At 40.7% G+C, this 13,614-nt stretch overlaps 1 protein-coding gene across 1 annotated transcript in view; it reads right to left on the reverse strand.

Annotated features, from left to right (window-relative positions):
• The window catches only part of STAB2 (stabilin 2), a 263,642-nt gene that overhangs the window by 9,917 nt on the left and 240,111 nt on the right, over positions 1–13,614 (reverse strand). Inside the window, exons 63-68 of the mRNA XM_073620305.1 lie at positions 12,201–12,307; positions 11,822–11,941; positions 7,281–7,430; positions 6,397–6,507; positions 4,499–4,630; positions 1,530–1,670 (exon numbers count right to left, since the gene is read on the reverse strand). Coding sequence (XP_073476406.1) covers positions 1,530–1,670; positions 4,499–4,630; positions 6,397–6,507; positions 7,281–7,430; positions 11,822–11,941; positions 12,201–12,307 — 761 coding nt within the window. The remainder of the gene's footprint in view (positions 1–1,529; positions 1,671–4,498; positions 4,631–6,396; positions 6,508–7,280; positions 7,431–11,821; positions 11,942–12,200; positions 12,308–13,614) is intronic.

Consider the following 13,614-nt stretch of genomic DNA (forward strand, 5'->3'; position numbering starts at 1 on the left):
GTTGGAAATATCTTATAAATGGACAACTTTGTGTAAAAAAAATGCGTTTTCATTTTTTTTCCACATTTTCCAAAAACATCTGGTAAAAAAATAACCGTTCAAAAGACTCATTATGCCTCATAGATTATACATTGGGGTGTTTGCTTTCCAAAATGGGGTCATTTTGTGGGCAATTCCTTTGTCCTGGTGCTCCAGGGCCTTCAAAAGTGTAATAGGTGGTTGAGAAATGAGATGTGCAATTTATGCTCGTTGATCGCCTGATGGTGCGACTTCAATGTTGGGCCTTTGTATGTGGCCAGGCTGTGTAAAAGTCCCACACATGTGGTATCGCCATACTCAGGAGGAGTAGCAGAATGTATTTTGGGGTGTCATTTTTGCTATGTATTTGCTATGTGTTGGAAATATCTTATAAATGGACAACTTTGTGTAAAAAAAAATGCGTTTTCATTTTTTTTCCACATTTTCCAAAAACATCTGGTAAAAAAATAACCGTTCAAAAGACTCATTATGCCTCATAGATTATACATTGGGGTGTTTGCTTTCCAAAATGGGGTCATTTTGTGGGCAATTCCTTTGTCCTGGTGCTCCAGGGCCTTCAAAAGTGTAATAGGTGGTTGAGAAATGAGATGTGCAATTTATGCTCGTAGATCGCCTGATGGTGCTACTTCAATGTTGGGCCTTTGTATGTGGCCAGGCTGTGTAAAAGTCCCACACATGTGGTATCGCCATACTCAGGAGGAGTAGCAGAATGTATTTTGGGGTGTAATTTGTTGTATGCATATGCTCTGTGAGAGAAATAACCAGTTAATATGAAAATTTTGAAAAAAAAAAAAAAAAAAATCTTCCTTTTGCAAAGAATTGTGGGAAAAAATTACACCTTAAAAAAACTCACCATGCTACTTACTTAATACCTTGGAATGTCTACTTTCTAAAAAGGGGTCATTTGGGGGGTATTTGTACTTTTCTCACTTGTTAGTACCTCAAGAAATGAGATTCACCTGATGTACTGAAGGCCTGATCAGATGTTTTCAATTTTCAGTGATTGGCACCATAGTTTGTAGACTCTATAACTTTCACAAAGACCAAATAATATACACTAATTTGGGTTATTTTTACCAAAGATATATAGCAGTATAAATTGTGGCCAAAATTTATGAAGAAAAATTACTAATTTGCTAAATTTTATGACAAAAACAAAGAAAAAGGCAATTTTTCACAAAATTTACGGTCTTTTTTTATTTATAGCACAAAAAATAAAAAACCCATTAGTGATTAAATACCACCAAAAGAAAGCTCTATTTGTGTGAAAAAAAGGACACAAATTTCATTTGGGTACAGTGTTGCATGACTGAGTAATAGTCATTCAAAGTGTGAGAGCACCAAAAGCTGAAAATTGGTCTGGGCAGGAAGGGGGTTTAAGTGCCCTGTATTGAGGTGGTTAAATAACTGATTTTGCTGTATTTTATATATAAAATCAAAAAATATTAAGCCAAATTCAAGATAGGCACAAAATTACACTGAATGCTTACAGAAAATGGATGATAAACTGAATCTGGTGTGGGCTCAGCTGGAGTGGTAGCTGTTGTGACACTTTCATACATAGGGTTTGCAATGTTTGATGATGGTTCTGTGTCAAACTCAGACACAGACACAGAGGGTTTATCTTCATCCTGTATTCATTAAAAAGAGAAATCTATATTATCACATATTCACTAAAACACTACATTACTCTAATTATACAGTTAAAAGAAATGTGAAAAAATACAAAATTACTCTACTTAACTATACAGTTAAAGGAAATGCGTAGACTGCCATCTTCTAACAATGTTAATTGCCTGGTTCTGTGGCTTGAGTACTGAGTGAAGCTGGCTATTGACTGTTCGTTTTTTTCTATTCAGTCCAAAACTGATTCCTCCATCCGCACAAACAGGGTGGATGGAGAAATCCCCCGCCCCCCTCCATCCGCCAGGGCATTGTATTCTGACAGCAGGACGCACTGTTGTCCGAATCTTCTGGTGACAGGTGATGGGGGTGGATAGAGTAATGGATTAGGGAAGAAGAGGGGAAAATATGGAAGGGAGGAAGAAGAGGAGACCCAACTGGGAGGGCAGCCACTGTAAAGTTGGTTGAGAGAGGAGGGATCTCTAATCTTTGGAACTGGAGTCCTAGGCAACTATATGCTGAATTATTTGAGTACATGTTTCCCTGAAGTGCACCTTTGCCCAGACTTTAGACATTAAAGTAATTACATATTGGGAAGCAGTAAAAGAAGCTTTAAAGCAAACCATCTATGACCTCTCCTTGGCTGCATGTATTGTGAAGTTAATTATTTTAAATAATCACAATTGTGGCACCTGCTGTGTGTTTGCATTAGAAGGTTTTCCGGCTGCCAAGATCATGCTGCAATATAACATAATAAGACAGAAAGCTAAGATTTTAGTGCCTTTGCTGTGAGATTTGTTTACAGCTGCAAAGATGATTGATGGCTTATTTTATTGTGCTTATGGGGGTTATTTACGAAAGGCAAATCCACTTTGCACTACAAGTGCACTTGGAAGTGCAGTCGCTGTAGATCCGAGGGGGACATGCAAGGAAAATAAAAAATAGCATTTTAGCTTCACATGATTGGATGATAAAATCAGCAGAGCTTCCACTCATTTCAGATCTACCCCTTAGATTTACAGCGACTGCACTTCCAAGTGCACTTGTAGTGCAAAGTAGATTTGCCTTTCGTAAATAAACCCCAATATGGCTTGTAGAGAATATGCAAAAACTTTAGTACGCATAGTCTGGGCAAAGGTTCACTTTAATTTCCCTCCTGTCCTGGTAACATTCCAATAGCCATAGGGTAGTTTATGGAGTGAAGCAGCTGGATTACTTTGGTTTACTCCTCTAGCACAGCACTCCACATGTAGTTTGGCATCTCCAGCATTCTTTTAATTGTACTATATTTTAAGGTTGAGCTGCTTGTTAGGCAGTCAACAGATTAAATGAAAGTTATTAGTTTTACAGCTCATTGTTGAACAATATCATTAAGGGACCATTCACACTTTGCAGTACTGAAGCTTGTGTTAACTGTCGTAACTGAATGCAGGTTGCATTAAGGCAGCCCAGAAGAATGGCCAGCCCATTGGCAGGCCATTCAGAAGAATGGCCAGCCCATTGGCAGGCCATTCAGAAGAATGGCCTGCCAATGCACCATGTTAAACAAAGAATAATGCCGCGTACACACGGTCGGACTTTTCGTCTACAAAAGTCCAACGGACGCTGACGGACTAAAGCTGGCTGGTAATCCGATCGTGTGTGGGCTTCTCCGGACTTTCAACTGACTTTTTCAGCCTCAAATCCGACGGACTTTAGATTTGAAACATGCTTCAAATCTTTCCGACGGACTCGAGTCCGGTCGAAAAATCCGCTCGTCTGTATGCTAGTCTGACGGACAAAAACCCACGCTAGGGCAGCTATTGGCTACTGGCTATCAACTTCCTTATTTTAGTCCGGTGTACGTCATCACGTAAGAATTCGACTGACTTTTGTGTGATCGTGTGTAGGCAAGTCTGTTCGTTAGAAAGTCCGCCGCAAGTCCGTCGAAAGTCTGTCGGACAGGCTGTCGGACTTTTGTAGCTGAAAAGTCCGACCGTGTGTACGCCCCATAAGAGACGTGTAGCTGTTTTTCAGGTGCGGCACACTCCAATGGCGGTAGTGCATTTCCTGCATTGTGGTGTGCTGCAATGCATATCTGTCGGAGGTGCATTGGTTATTGCAGAGGGATGCTATTAAATATAAAGGGCACCGCAATGCACTAACACTCATACCGTGTGCGTTTGAATGGGTTCTAAGGGATATGGAAAAGTTTAAACACTGAACAATAGTTTGGATCCCTCTGGCATCCAATCAGAATAGAAAGGCATGCTTATTGAAAATGTAAGCACACAAGCTGTCATGATCCTGTCATTTACTTTTGTCCTAGTACCTGTCTGTATTATTATTTAGACTGTAAGTTCCTTACAGGAGGCGAAAGGAGAATAATTCAGCATACTCTGGTACCACTGTAGAAATAAACAGTAATAAAAATCTTATATTTTATAGTTTCTGTATTTAAACTACATTTGATGGCATCAAGTAACGCCTAAAGGTGCGATAGGCTGCTAATGATTTTCAGGGCAAGTTTGATGAATCTCTATTTTAGTATGGTATCATGTGGTGGTATTTACAGTACTGAAGTCACAGGCTCAGTGAGCTGTTTGATTGCAGTCACAAGGGTCTGCGTGTGGGTGAATGGCTTTATTCCAGCCAGTAAACAACACAGACATCCGATTTATACATTCCTCTCCTGGAAGTGGCATTTTATTGAACCACCCCATCTTTATATACCACATTCTGACATTTACGGGAGACATTATGGTGTGCTGTTTTCATGAAATGACTTGAGCTTGTGAGGTATTATCGGTAAGTGCAAGACAAAATAGCATTCTGAGTATATTATTGTAATTGTTACCTCGCGAAACTGCTGGAACTGGAAATCCTTTCTGCTGAACTTCTTCTTATAGGCGTACATTGCTAATGCCAGTAAACCAACGATAAAAACGATGCCAAAAAATATGCCTGCTCCATGGCCAGCATGTAGGGCCTAGTCACAAAGAGATATTGCTAAATAAGGGTATAATGTATTTCTTAGTATTAAACAATATTACATAAAGTACAATTCATAAGACCGCTTTCACACTGAGGCGATTTACAGGCGCTATAGCGCTAAAAATAACGCCTGTAAAGAGCCTCCCCTGTCTCTCCAATGTGAAAGCCCGAGTGCTTTCACACTGGAGCGGTGCGCTTGCAGGATGGTAAAAAAAAGCCCTTCCCACAGCATCTTTGCAGCGCTATAGGAGTGGTGTATACACCGCTCCTAAAGCGTCCCTGCCCATTGAAATCACCGCTGCACCGGCACTTTGTGGGCAGTTTTAACCCTTTTTCTGCCACTAGCGGAGGTTAAAAGCACCCTGCTAGAGGCCAAATAGCACCGCTAAAACGACGGTAAACCGACGCCACTAAAATGACGGTAAAGCGCCGCTGACGCCTCAGTGTGAAAGCACCCTAAGAGTGGAAGGATTTTCTTGATGTACATAGGTATGTTCACAGGGCCGCTGATAAGGCAGTACAGCTGGCCCTCCTGTACCAGGCCCAGACTCCATCAGTTCAAAAGGGGGGCCCGGGTAGCTGCCGAGCAGGAGGGTCAGCTGCACTGCCTTGTGACTCTTGTAGATCCCCCTGCAGTGCTGTCGGCTTTCTCCCTCAGCCGGTGTGAGGCAATATGCCACCTCACCACCTGCTTTAACCCCACACTAATGCACCACATCAGCGCGCTTTGCATCCCAGCCATGGAATTTTAGTAAAAATATAATTTTATATTTTTTTTGGGGGGGGGGGGCCTGTCAGGTAGGCTGTACGGGGCCCCGTGATTTCTAACAGCAGCCCTGTATGTACATCACATAAGAAAAGTATGCCAATAAGATACATGGTTATGCTTGAGCTGTTACCATTCAATGAGGAACATTTAATTGTTCAACTCCACACTTTAGAAGATACAGTTGGAGTCTTATTGGTTGCTGTAGGCAACAAAAACATTTATTGTTAGCATGTTTTTTGAATAGATTCTTTCAGCGCATTTCTTTCTAAGAACTGGAATCATTGTTCCCACAACCACAACTCAGATTAAAGGCCCATTTAGCATATTTCTGGTGCCCGGGATGTCCTACAGCTGCGTACAGCCACCTATAGACAGTACGCAGGTATGCACAGCTATTTGCATAAAGTAGCTCAAGCACACAGATGTAGTGAACTAACACACCCAATGTGCATGTATGGTGCACATCACCATGACAGTATAAACCCAAACTGTAGTTCAGGTGAACTTACACACAGACACATTTTTACTTTATTACTGAATAATTAGTAGTGATTTATGCATAGGCGTGCGCAGGGGGTGTGCCAGGTGTGCCTGGGCACACCCTAATCCCTATGTGCGGTACCCATTCAGCCTACTGCCTGGGTTACCCCCACCCCGCAGTGCTGCTGGCTTCCCTACTCTCCTCCCAGCTGCTGTGGGCGATGTTTCGGGATGGAGACCGGGGAAGGGGCAAGTAAATATATCATTTACCAGCCTCTTCTCTTTTTAAAGGAACACAGTAAACACACTCACTGTGCCCATTCATAACAGAAGCATAGTAAACTGTTTACTATGCTTCAATTTGAACAGGAAGCCCCTCAGCACAGAGCACTTCTGATTCATTCACTGCCCCGTGCAGATGAGGCCGCAGAGTAAGGCACGTGTGTTTGAGCTTTGGGGTGCACACCTAATACAATAGGCTGCGCACACCTATGGATTTATGTTATACTTACTATTGGTGTAGGAGGGGCTTTCAATGGTTCAGATATCATGTGTATAATTCCATTTGAAGCAATGTAGTCCCACTGTATTATACGCTTTCCCCCTACATATCTTGTTTGGTCCTAAACAAATAAGGGATCAGAAAACATAAGTATTAAAACCAAATTACTAATCAGCTAGGTTCTCTGAACGTTTTTTAAGGTTAAACTTGATGGATTAGTTTCCTTCCCCCTTCACACTGTGCAATATAGTGATTAGTCACCTTGGTGCAGAAAATCGACTGACAGCATATGATTGCTAGAGTATGTCATTAAAACGTACCAGTTTATGATACATTTTAGATTTTTCATATGAAGCATTTACATTTTAGTTACATTTTTATTAGCAAGAAGCTTATAATGCTAAATGTCTGGACATTTAAAAATAACCATGGTACTGCATGTTATTCTGTTGCTAGTATCTGACAGCCTGTTAATTCCAGCCCTAGCAACTGTTTTTTTGGGGGGTTTTTTTTTGTTTTTCTGGTCACTGAACCATGACAGATCTCAGTTGTGGAGCCTAGACAAAAAAAATTAAAGCAGGAATCATAGATAGTTGACTCTGTACAAAGCGAATCATCTAGCACATAGTCGGTAAATTACAATATGGGTAATTTATGCTGAAACTGGTGTTTTTTCAAATGTATTTAGAGTAAATACTGAAATGTACAGTATATACACTATGAGAATAGGATGCTTTACTCCCAAAAATATCAGCTGTAAAAACAAAGGGGGGAAATCATAGCATCCACTGCTAGTAATTCTGGTATATAGAGTATATTTAAAATATAAGGTAAAAACATAATAACTTTCTGTAATGACATTGTCGAGGTATTCTGGAAACATGTCTGCCTCACCTTGTTTTGGGTATCTGAGGAGGTGTCGCCAAACACAATAAGCAGTTTGTCACCCAGTCGTGTTTGAAGTGATGTTCCATTACTGAGGTCCACAAAAAATACTGTGCTGACATTTGCAATGTGATATTCTATATCACGTCCAGAAAGAGTCTATTAAATTAAACAAATTAAGAAATCATTAAGACAATACTACTATGCAGATGAAGAATAATCATTGTATTATGTCATATAAAATTGTATCCTTCTATTTCTACAGCTCAACAGCAAAAGGGTGTTCCAATATGGTGCCGACATACGTTCCATGCCTCGTTTTCAAATCAACGAGTGATTTGAAAACAAGGCGTGGAACGCATGCGGGCACCATATTGGAACACCCCTGATTTGACCATCCAGGTGTCCCCAATCGCAATTCTCATTGGTGAAGATGTATGTATGTATGTATGTATGTATATATATATATATATATATATATATATATATATATATAACTCACAAAAGTGAGTACACCCCTCACATTTTTGTAAATATTTTATTATATCTTTTCATGTGACAACACTGAGGAAATGACACTTTGCTACAATGTAAAGTAGTGAGTGTACAGCTTGTCTAACAGTGTAAATTTGCTGTCCCCTCAAAATAACTCAACACACAGCCATTAATGTCTAAACTGCTGGCAACAAAAGTGAGTACACCCCTAAGTGAAAATGTCCAAATTGGGCCCAAAGTGTCAAACCTTTGTGTGGTCATCATTATTTTCCCCCTTGGGCATGGAGTTCACCAGAGCTTCACAAGTTGCCACTGGAGTCCTCTTCCACTTCTTCATGACGACATCATGGAGCTGGTGGATGGTAGAGACCTTGCGCTCTTCCACCTTCTATTTGAGGATACCCCACAGATGCTTAATAGGGTTTAGGTCTGGAGACATACTTGGCCATTTCATTACCTTTACCCTCAGCTTCTTTAGCAAGACACTGGTCATCTTGGAGGGGTGTTTGGGGTCACTATCATGTTGGAATACTGCCCTGCGCCCAGTCTCTGAAGGGAGGGGATCATGCTCTGCTTCAGTATATCACAGTACATATTGGCATTCATGGCTCCCTCAATGAACTGTAGCTCCCCAGTGCCAGCAGCACTCATGCAGCCCCAGACCATGACACTCCCACCACCATGCTTGACTGTAGGCAAGACACTTTTGTCTTTGTACTCCTCACCTGGTTGCCACCACACACGCTTGACACCATCTGAACTAAATAAGTTTATCTTGTTCTCATCAGACCACAGGACATGGTTCCAGTAATCCATATCCTTAGTCTGCTTGTCTTCAGCAAACTGTTTGCAGGCTTTCTTGTGCATCATCTTTAGAAGAGGCTTCCTTCTGGGACGACAGCCATGCAGACCAATTTGATGCTTCAACCCCTTCAACCTCTGCAGCAATGCTGGCAGCACTCATATGTCTATTTCCTAAAGACAACCTCTGGATATGACGCTGAGCACATGCACTTAACTTCTGTTGAACTTGCGGTGACCAGTATGAGAGAATGAGGGGGCGGGTGGCTAATTGGGCCCAATTTTGGACATTTTCACTTAGGGGTGTACTCACTTTTGTTGCCAGCGGTTTAGACATTAATGGCTGTGTGTTGAGTTATTTTGAGGGAACAGAAAATTTACACTATTATACAAGCTGTACACTCACTACTTTACATTGTAGCAAAGTGTCATTTCTTCAGTGTTGTCACATGAAAAGATATAATACAATATTTACAAAGATGTGAGGGGTGTACTCATTTTTGTGAGATACTGTAGAAGTAATTTTATAATAGATAGAAAGTCATCATGCTTCACCAATATAAAATCCAACAGGGAGTCAGATGTAGCATTCCCCCAAACAACTCTTTATTGTGTGGCCTGGTGACTCTAATGCCCCGTACACACGGTCGGATTTTCTGACGGAAAATGTGTGATAGGACCTTGTTGTCGGAAATTCCGACCATGTGTGGGCTCCATCACACATTTTCCATCGGATTTTCCGACACACAAATTTTGAGAGCAGGCTATAAAATTTTCTGACAACAAAATCCGTTGTCGGAATTTCCGATCGTGTGTACACAAATCCGACGCACAAAGTGCCACGCATGCTCAGAATAAATAAAGAGATGAAAGCTATTGGCTACTGCCCCGTTTATAGTCCCAACGTACGTGTTTTATGTCACCGTGTTCAGAATGATCGGATTTTCCGACAACTTTGTGTGACCGTGTGTATGCAAGACAAGTTTGAGCCAACATCCGTCGGAAAAAAATCATAGGATTTTGTTGTCGGAATGTCCGATCAATGTCCGACCGTGTGTACGGGGCATTACACTGTTGATTTGAATCAAGAGTTCAAGGTAATTTTTTTTATTTATTTTTATTTTTTTAAATCCAATCACTAGATAAGAAATTTAAAAAATAAGCTTCAAAACTAATGTTACATTTGTCTCAACAGTCTGCAGACTGGGCTTATCTTCACTCAAACAATGCACATCATTTTGTAAATTCTCTTTAACTCACGTGATAATGTAATTGTTTCAGCTCTAAAATCGACCCACTTTAAAGGTCCTGTGTTCCCCTAATTACTGTTTATCGCATTCTGATTAAAGCACAATGCAGCAATAAACACATGGATTTTCTTCAAGGGTACAAACAGAGGGCATTAGCAGCAGATGTAGCTATATTGTGAACTTACACAGCACAGATTTTGTCCCTGGAACCCCCAGAGTAAACCTTTTAATTGCAGCCAGTCATTAAAGTGTGACCTCAATCAAAACAATTTCTTTTGGGGTTGAATAGCATGAGGTATGGTTAGAACCTTCATTCCTGTTTATGACCCTGCTGAAGAGATTCCCTGCACTTTATGACCCCATAACATCTGAGGCACCTTAACACGCATTTTGTCATTGCTTTAGTGCAAGGGTCTCCAAACTTTCTAAACAAAAGGCTGGTTTATTGTCCTTCAGACTTTAGGGTGGGGCGGACTATGGCCAGGGGGACATCAGTGGGAGAAAAACATCGCCACGTTTGGTATTAGGGAGAAGAATAGTGCCCCATCATTGGTATCATAGGGAGGAATAGTGCCCCATTATTGGTGTCATAGGGAGGAATAGTGCCCCATTAATGGTATCACAGGGAGAAATGGTGCCCTATTGTTGGTGTTGGGTGGCAGAATAGTGTCCCGTATCAGTGAGTGGAATAGTGCCCCAAGGACCGGATAAAGGCAAGCAAAGGGCCACATCCGGCCCTTGGCCTGCAGTTTGGAGACAACGGCTTTAGTGGATTGTGTGGCATACAAAATGAATGACACCCAATGCACTAATGGCTGCATAGTGAGCTACCTTCATTGAAGTAAAGCCATTCTAAGTTCCAGAGTCAGAAAGTGCAAAAAATCTCTCCAATAGGGACACAGGACAGTAATGAAAAAATGCACAGAGCCTCTAACACCATCTTATTAAATGATTTGTTTATTATTGCTGTATGAATCTCAGTTGGATACATTTTCTCTCATAGTGACCACCATCACTAGGACAGGAAGGGAGGGAAATGTTTCCCAGTGATTTTGCAGACAGTAATAAAAACCTATACAATATACCATCAGTGAACGTGAGCACGCCTTCTGGGGATCTCCTTGAATGAGCTGAGCTGGAAAGCCGAGCTGCGGCGGGTAGGAGAGAGCATTGCAATTCCCAGCGGCATGATTTTCTATGTCAAATGCTGTTGATTTTTCTAACATTGTAAGTGTATGTCCTATAAGGGGGGAACAATTTTAATAAATTCAGTTTAAAATGGGATTACATTATGGACTCTTTTCTCCTATCTATTAAAATGAGTTTTTAAGCGGTTGTCCCAGTTTCCCATCACCAACTGGACCAGCAAGGATTGATTGTAAGATCAAGTGTTTGGAGCCTATTATCCAGCGGTGTCTGGTAAGGGTCTGATCCATAGGGCATTCTTTACCCCAATTATACACAGGTGTTGGTGATGGTGAAAATGTTCCATTGAGTATTCAATCAAACACTATCCTGTTTCTTTGGACTATAATACACCATTGTGAAATAGTCAGAAAATAATTTTTTTGTGGACTATAGTATTGTCTTGTATGAACTGTTTTTAAAACATGCTAATGACAATGGGATATCATCTGTTAATTAGCGCTGCCTTGACGAATGTATTCATTTGTGTCTGGGCATAAATTAACTTACCTGTATTAAACAAACAGTCTTATTGGGTAGCAGCTTTAATCCTTAAAAAAGGTATATTTGTGTTTTTTACAATTATTTTTGTTCAATTATTTCTGTACATTTAGGGCTTTGCCAAAAACCATAAGCGCTTAATTTTTGTAGGAGAGGCCAGTTTGTCTACAAGTTGTGTTATTACAGTAATAAAAGCCTGACAGAAATGATATCCCTTCTTCACTATTCCTCAAAAAAAAAAACGTTTTGTCTACAGTTCCAATTTAAGAAAATGTCAAAGCTGGTTCTCTATTGGTCAGTCAGAAGATGCATAATTACCATATTCTCATTGAGGCCATCATTACTGGGGGCAAAAAGGGTTGCCTGTATGGACAAGTCACTGAGGTAGCTTACAAACTCTTTGCCTTTCACTGATGAATTGGAGTATTTGAAGATTTCCTGCAAGAAAAAAGTAGTGACAAGCTATCGTATCATCAACATGTCTTATTTACCAACACTGCTGCAATTAAGCAAATTGTGTGAAAATATCAAACTCACATTTATATTATAAGCTCTCTGAGAGCTAAGATAAAAAAATAAATTAAAAAAAAAGCTCTTATATTTGTTAACCAACTGGTAACTATAGTTCTAAATCACCACAGTGATAATTGATATTGACCAATGCTGGTCACTCAAGCACATTTGTTTCACAACCTACCAGAAGGAAGTTAGAGAACTCGGGGAAGGACATGAGCATTTGAAGCAGGTTTCCATTACACTGGTAGCCATCTCCCACATAGCCAGGCTTGCAGGTACACTGCACATCTGAAGAACAACATCATTATATACACAGTGGAACATTAGAATATACAGTTATGGATACATAGTTTCAAAGCCTGAATTCACAAATTGAACCTTGTTTCAGCTGTTGATGAATCCCAGGTATGGATATTTTTACATAGTTACATTATTCCAGTTTAGACCTAAATAAATAATTTGTGCCATACTTTGAAAATGGGAAATCACGTTAGTAGGCACGACTACCACAGTGATCTCCGCTTGCTTTCAGGTCCTGTGACGAACTGCTGCCCTGCTGCTTACTGAAAATAGGAGGTTGCTTGCACGACAAGGGCACCATTCAGAGAATGCTTTGTAGTTTTTCAATCAATGCAAAACATTCTCTAAAGGATAAGGTGGAAATCATGATGTCACTACCTCACCCCTCCACCTCATACCATCATCTTAAATGCTTTGCATTCATTGAGAAAATGCAAAATGGTCTGAATGGTGCCCCTGCCAAGAAAGTGACCTCTTGTGTTCACAATGTAGCAGTGCACACACTTGGCACAGAAGCTAGTGGAGATCACAGGAGTATCAGTCTCTACTTCAGTGATTTCCAGCTTCCAGGGGGATCAGCTAGGTATATGCATTGTTAAATTGGACCAAAGTAATTTTGTGAATATAACCAGAGTTGGAATTCATCTTACACAATTTTCAGCATCACGATCATTAGCATGTGGACAATCCAGAATCCTACTTGCATGCAGGCCTCTGTTTTTCTATCATTCTACTTGCAGAATGCCTTCATTGCAGGGCACAGCAACAGGTTCACTTAGGCTGGATTCACACCTACACATTTTTAGTGCTTTTGGCATTTTGCACTACAGAACGTGTTCCATGGGAAACCATGTTAAATGGACTGTAATGCAAATCTGCAAAATGCAAAAAGCACTAAAAATGCATAGGTGTGAATCCAGCCTTAGAGTAGCAGCCCCAAAAGCAGGACACACACAATTGACTTTTAATTTCCTATAACTCTGTTCAGTATCCATGAGCAAAGAAAACCTAGTACTTTCAAGTGTGGTTGAGAATGAGACTCATATCCCTTCCTTCATTAAATCCGCTTGATGTACTTGATGTGTGGCCGCTCTGCCATCCAGTGGGGAGTGGGATAGATTCTTAAGCCTTGTGTGAGCTTCAGGTTGTACTTGGATCTTATAGAAGGATCAAACCTTATAGAAAGGCCACTCTCTTTACCCCTGACAGCTGAGTGGAGTGGTGGGTAAGTGAACAGAAAGCAGCTGGTGGGACAGGGATTGATGTGAATCCTACATGGGCAAAGCACGAGTTTA

Source organism: Aquarana catesbeiana, linkage group LG03 (assembly GCF_042186555.1).
Source record: "Aquarana catesbeiana isolate 2022-GZ linkage group LG03, ASM4218655v1, whole genome shotgun sequence".
NCBI classification, from domain to species: domain Eukaryota; kingdom Metazoa; phylum Chordata; class Amphibia; order Anura; family Ranidae; genus Aquarana; species Aquarana catesbeiana.